The sequence below is a fragment of the Merops nubicus genome, unplaced genomic scaffold (genome assembly GCF_000691845.1).
Source record: "Merops nubicus isolate BGI_N331 unplaced genomic scaffold, ASM69184v1 scaffold6057, whole genome shotgun sequence".
NCBI lineage: Eukaryota > Metazoa > Chordata > Aves > Coraciiformes > Meropidae > Merops > Merops nubicus.
In genome coordinates, this window is record NW_008618203.1 from 31,702 (window position 1) to 37,727 (window position 6,026).

Below are 6,026 nucleotides of genomic sequence, written 5' to 3' on the forward strand. Positions count from 1 at the left end.
GGAATGGAAGTGAAGTGCAGCCCTCTGCTGCACCCAGGCACAGAGAGCAGGAACTCTGCCAGTGAGCTGGGAAGGGTTTCCTTCCATGCAGCAGTTTTTGTGCTGTTTCAGAGGATTTACTTGCAAGTTCTTCCATTTTTTTTTATGCAGATTTTTCCACGTGGTTTTGTAAGAGAAAATTTCCTTTGAGAAATATTCTGCCTCTAAATGGAATTTCTCCTCTAAATCCTCTCAGTGCTGCCTCTAAAGCCCCTGGGCTGCTCTGTTCCTACACCCCAGAGACACCCAGCCCTGGTGACCTGAGAAAACTGAGGTGGGACATCCTCTCAGGAGAGGATAATACATTTCTCCTGTTTTCTTCTCAGAGTCAAGGGTTGAAAACATAATCAGGAATATTTAACTTGATTTTTCTTTTAAGCCTGGTGGCTTTCCAGCATGTGCTGCTGCCCCTGTGCCTCGGGGGCAGCCTCCCAGCTGGGGTGGGGTGTTGTGGGTGCAGGGGGGTGCTGTGACTTGTGCTGGGTCTGTCTGTTCACAGTGCTGGTGTGCAGCCACGAGGGGAGCAGCAGGAGGTGTGGAGGACAGGGGGATCTCCTCTCTGGCTCTCTGGGAGTCCTGGCACACTGGGCCTTCCTTGCTGGAGCTGAAAAAACCAACGGGTATGAGCCTTCCTTAACAGCTTCTTCATTCTTCTGTGTCCTCCTCTGGCAGCTGTCCTAGAGCTGCTAGAGAAATTCCCAAAGGAGATTTGAAATGGAAATGGGATTACACCAATTTCTGCCCAGCTGGGTGGTCCCTAGAGTCATGTTGGTGCCTGTGTGGAAAAAGCAGCTGCCATGAAGCAGTTAAACCCAGCCTGTGTTGCTTGAGAGCACTGCACAGAGCCCCCCAGGAGCAAAGGGACCACTCAAACCACACCTTAAAATCCTGAACTCTGACCTACCCAGCATGGAAAATGAAATCTGAACTGAAGGTTGTGTACCTGAAGTTGCAGCTGCCACTGAAGGAGGGATTTGGGCTTGTTTAAAAGGGCAACTTCATTTTTATGGGATGTACAACAGTAGGAAGTTGTTGGGGCTGCCCCAGACACTCCTGAGTGCCACAGGAGAAGGGGGAGAGTCTAAGTGGCACCAGCAGAGCAGTGTGTCCCCTTCCCAGACACCTGCCCTGCCCCTCCTGTGTCTCAGACAGGAGATTTTGGGGCTGCCTGGCTCAGGGCAGGCTGCAGTGCCCCAGCCCCAGCTGTGTGAGGAGGTTCCTCAGCCCAGGAGCCTGCACACAGCCCCTGCTCCAGGGCAGTGTTTGAACCTCCAGGACTGGCTCCCAGTGTGTGCCTTGGCTTCATGCTGTGCTCTGCAGCTGCCACGGGAGCCCCTTCACACTGAGCTGATGGCCCTGGAGCAGTGACAGGGGCCCTGCCAAAAATCATCTGCCCACCCACATCCTCCCCCAGTGCCTGGGGCACAGAACCAGAGCTCCCCAGCTTGGGGGGGAGGGAAGGGGGGTTCAGGGGCTCCCACCACCACAGGAGCCACCCCATTCTCCCTCTAATGATGTCTTTTTTTCCCCCCTTCCAGTCAAAACCCCTTCCTGGTGGCTGCTTTTGGAGCTTGCTCTCTTACAAGGCAGTCTAACCACCAAGCCTTCCAAAAATTCGGCCGTTCAATGACTGCCTCTGACATGGTTTCAGAACTTGGAACAGCTTTTAACAAACTTTTTGAAACCTGAAGCCAAAGCAGCAGAGGAGGAGGAGGAGGAGGAGGAGGAGAAGAGGAAGGACAAGGACTGCAAGAGGAATTGACATTTACTGTAGGAGTTACATAAGTAATGCACCCTCTCAAGTGCTGTAGCAGCATTGGTATGCTAGGTAGAGTGTTTTTATTTTTAAGAATAGAAAAAAAAAATATGATTAATGTAGATATTTTTTAAGAGTTTGGAATACAAAAAAAAAGAGGAAAAAAAATGTTTTGGCTGAAATAAGCTGTAGCTGCAGATCTGTTATAATATAATAAAACTAAACTGAAAGGATTCCTCTGTTCTTTTTGATAGTTATTGAGCAATAACTGAAGTGTGAACAGCAAAAAGAAAAAGAAACAAAAAATGCACTTGATCCTTGGATAAAAACTCTGCCACCAGCTCAGCTGAACTCCTTGGATGGCACCAAGGCTGTCATGTTTTCATGCTTGGACCCTCTTGTCTAGAATTAGCTCTTGCACCTCATTTTTTGCCACGCTAGTGTATTAAGAAGCAAAAAAAAGCCTCTTTGGAAAGGGAATGCATGAGGGTTGCTGTAGATTTTGAGTGGCAGTAGTTGCCTTTTCCCAGCCCCAGAGGCAGCGTTTCATTTTGCAGCACCCCCTTCAGCAGCCTCTTGGGGTTGGGTGTTTAAAGTCCCCCCCTTGCAGAACAAGGATGTTCTGGAGGGGCAGGAATTCAGCAGCAATTGTGCTGGTCTGGATGGGGAAAAAAAATCCCTTCCTGCAGCAGGCCTTGGCTCATCCAGCACTCACTTGGTGAAATGCCCTTTGGAGAGGCCCTGGGCAGGGTCAGAAGCTGGACTGGTCCCACTCTGGGTGAGGAGGGAGGAGCAGAGAGCTCTGAGAAGGGCTCTGAGAGGACAGAGGAGCCTGCAGAGCAGGGGGCAGCCAGGCAGGGCCTGGGCCTGCTGCTGGGCACGGGCAGGAGGGGAGAGGGGGGCAGGACCCACAGAATTTTGCTGCCAGGGCCACACCTCTCCAGCCCCAGGGCAGAGGAGTGTTGGGTCTAAGGGGGAAGCTGTGGGGGGATTCTGCCCAGCACCGTTTCTGAGATTTTTGGACACTCAGTCCAAGCCTGCAGGGATTGAGGCAGGAGGGGAGCAAGGGCCACGTTTACACCAAGCACCTTCCCTTTGGGCCCTGCCCTCCAGCCCCACTGCAGCTGTGGGGCCACTGCAGCCAGGAACAAGCAAGGGAGGGATCTGGTGGGTCAGGAGCTGCCCGAGCTCCACCCCAGCTCCCTGTCCCAGTGACCCAGCTCCAGCTCAGTCCTGTCCCCAGAGCCCCCTGTCAGTATTTCTGGATGCACTGTGACTACTACCTCACCCCAGGCACTGCTGGTTCTTTCTTTTCTAACCCCATCCCCTGTTTCTAAAATAGGGTTGGGGTTTTTTTTTAATTAAGTATTTGCTCGTTTTGGTCTAGGAGGGTTCACAGACTTTTTAGATCAGAGCAAAGTCTACTGATAAAAGGTTTGGGTGTTTAACTGAAGCAGGTTTGTAAACTGGCTGCATCTTTGGGGAACCTAAGCTACTGTTTTTAACTCCCTAAAGAACTGTTTGAGAGCCTCAACTCCTCTTAAACTGAATCAGAAGGTTAAGACTGATTTAAAAACTGGATTTCCTTTCAACCAAGCAATATTTTCTGTTTTGTCTGCAGCCCACGGGTGGCATTGTAACCTGAGTGGCATTTGTAGGCCAAGCCAATCGATGAACACAGCTCGGTGCAGATTTCAACCTGCCCTCTGGGTTTTTCAACCCCCACAGAAGTTGTAACTCTTGTTATTCACTGCTGTGTACAAATTGTTACAATTTTTAAACCTCCTGGAAATCAATGTAGCAGTTTCTTTGGGTAGGAAATAAAAAGAATACTAGCAAATAATGATCTGTGTGTGCTCTGCGTGGTGTTGTCCTGGTCCCATTTCCCCCCTTTCTGCTTTACCACAACACAAACCCACAAACTGAAAACACCCACCAGTGCCAAACCAGCCCCTGGCAGAGTGAAGATTTCCCCCACCTCCCCTCCCTCTCCTTCCAGGAAGAGCAGAAAAACAGCTGCAGGGTTTATTCTCAGCAGTATCAAAGAACCTTTGGCCTTTTGTCAGCCCCTCCAGCTCTTCCCCCAGCCCCTGTGCTGGGGTGATGTCCTTTGTCAGGCGCTCTGCCCCCCAGGTTTTGTTTGGGCAGAGTGTTTCCAGCTGCTGCAGGAAGAGTCCAGGGATGCAGGCTCAGCTCTTGGTGTTGCTCTGGGCCTGCCTGCCCTCCTCCAGCTCCCAGGTGGAACCAGCAGCTCTGTCCTGCAAGGAGAAGCAGGAGGGTCAGTCCCAGCAGGTGGGGGGACAGAGGTCACTGGGGGCACAGGGGTCCCCAAACTGCTCAGAGCTGTCCAACAAACCCAGATGCCTCTTCCCAGGGAAGTGCCCACAGCAGAAATGTCCCCTCTTCACCTGAGGGGCTGCAGGGGGGGGGTTGTGTGTCCTCTGAGTAACTTCTGCCAGGCAACCACACACATTTAACTGGCTTGTGAACACAGGGAACAGCTCATGGCCAAGACAGGAGAGGAAATACATCCCCCTCTTGGAGCTCCCCCTGAATTTTAGGGTAGCAGCCTGTTGCTTGAAGTCCCTGTGATGAAATACTGTCGTGTTGTTGGGATATTGCAGCCCAGCTGAGCTCTGCTCTGTTCCAACTCTTCAACCCAAAGTTCCCCTGAATGCTGAGAGATGATCCATGGCTGGAGCTACAGGGAGGTGAAAGGAGCAGGGAACATTTTAACTGGTTTGTTGGAAGTCCCACAGCCAGACAAGCAGCACAGCACCTGCACTGAGCAGCACCAGAGGAGAAACAGGGCCCAGGAATCACCAGCTTACCAGCTGCAGGGAAAACAACCACTCCACAGAGCTGATTTTTAAGGGAATTCAGTTGCTGGGATGCTCAGAGTGCACCCCAGAGGGGCCAACCCCACCCAGCCTGGGTAGAACAGAGAAATCCCAAATTCCCCCCTGGAGCAGGACCTGGGGAGCTCGTGCTCTGCTGAGCCCCAGCACTGCCTTGGCCAGACCCCTCAGGATTTCCACAGAGCTTCAGCCACTCCACTCTGCAGGAACCCAGGGCTGGGTGTGCCCCTGGGTGCTCCTCTGCTTGGTCTGCAGGAGCAAACCACCCCAGGACATGCAGGAGATGGGCTACACCCAGGTTATCTAAAGAAAAACTGACAGAAAGGGAGAATCCTGGCTACAGCCAGTCCCTAGGAGGTTATTAAATGTTTAAATCCCTTTAAAACCAGAGCCAAACAAATCCTGAGAAGGGTGGAGGTGGGGCTGTGGCCGTTGTGCCCAACAGATCCAAGGGGAGTCTCCCTCAGTCTCCTCCTCCAGGACTTTGTCTCCACACAGTCGTTTGGAGAAGTGGAGTGAGGATCCAGCTGTGGTCACCAAGGTTTGGAAGCAGATGTTGCAGCTCCCCTGTGAGGCTCCCCTGTGCCCTCACTGCTCCAGCTCAGCACCACCTCCCCTCAGGACAACAGTGGAAGGCTCAGGACCTGGGTGAGGGGCAGAGACCTGCACTGGAGGCAGGGAGGAGCTGGGGGATTGTCCTGCAGGTGAGGAGCAACCCTGACCCCAACAAGGGGGGCAGAGCAAGGGGACTGGAAGGAGCAGCACGTGTTAGAGAGGTGATACAGCACCTTGGAACCAGGAGGGACAGCCAGCCAGTGCAGGGAGTTAGGTCTGAGGAAGTTCTTCCCTCTCAGGGTGGGGAGGCTCTGGCCCAGGCTGCCCAGAGGAGCTGTGGATGCTCCATCCCTGGAAATGTTCAAGGTTGGGTTGGGTGAGTCTTGGAGCAACCTGATCTAGTGGGAGGTGTCCCTGCTCATGGAGGGGTGTTGGAACTGGGGGATCTTTAAGGTCCCTTCCAACCCAACCCATTCTAGGATCTCTTTTGAGGCACCACTGGGGGAATGGAAAAGAACAGAGGGATTAGGAGCAGGCTGGAAGTGGAGAGCAGGGGGGTGGAGGAGTGGTGGTCCAGGAACCAGGCAGGGTACTTCTGGCTCAGAAGCAGCTGGGCATGGAGCTGCTGAAGGCAGAAGTGGCTTTTTCAGGAGGACTTAGGATTTTGTGGTATGAAATAGGAGGGTGGAGGGAAAGCATCATTTTTATGCCATTTTGGGTTACTTTCCAATTCAACTGCCATCTTTTTAAAGCTTGCACACATCGTTCACACCTCTCCTTCTGGATTGAGCTTGGGCAGCTTAGGGACTCCAGAATAT

The 6,026-nt window shown here is 52.6% G+C and overlaps 1 protein-coding gene across 1 annotated transcript in view; it reads left to right on the plus strand.

The window, feature by feature from the left end:
• The window catches only part of CARKD (carbohydrate kinase domain containing), a 32,410-nt gene extending 30,682 nt beyond the window's left edge, over nt 1–1,728 (plus strand). The window contains exons 9-10 of the mRNA XM_008943357.1: nt 539–659; nt 1,578–1,728. Of these exons, the coding sequence (XP_008941605.1) occupies nt 539–659; nt 1,578–1,728 (272 nt within the window). The remainder of the gene's footprint in view (nt 1–538; nt 660–1,577) is intronic.
• The last annotated feature ends 4,298 nt before the right edge of the window (nt 1,729–6,026 follow it).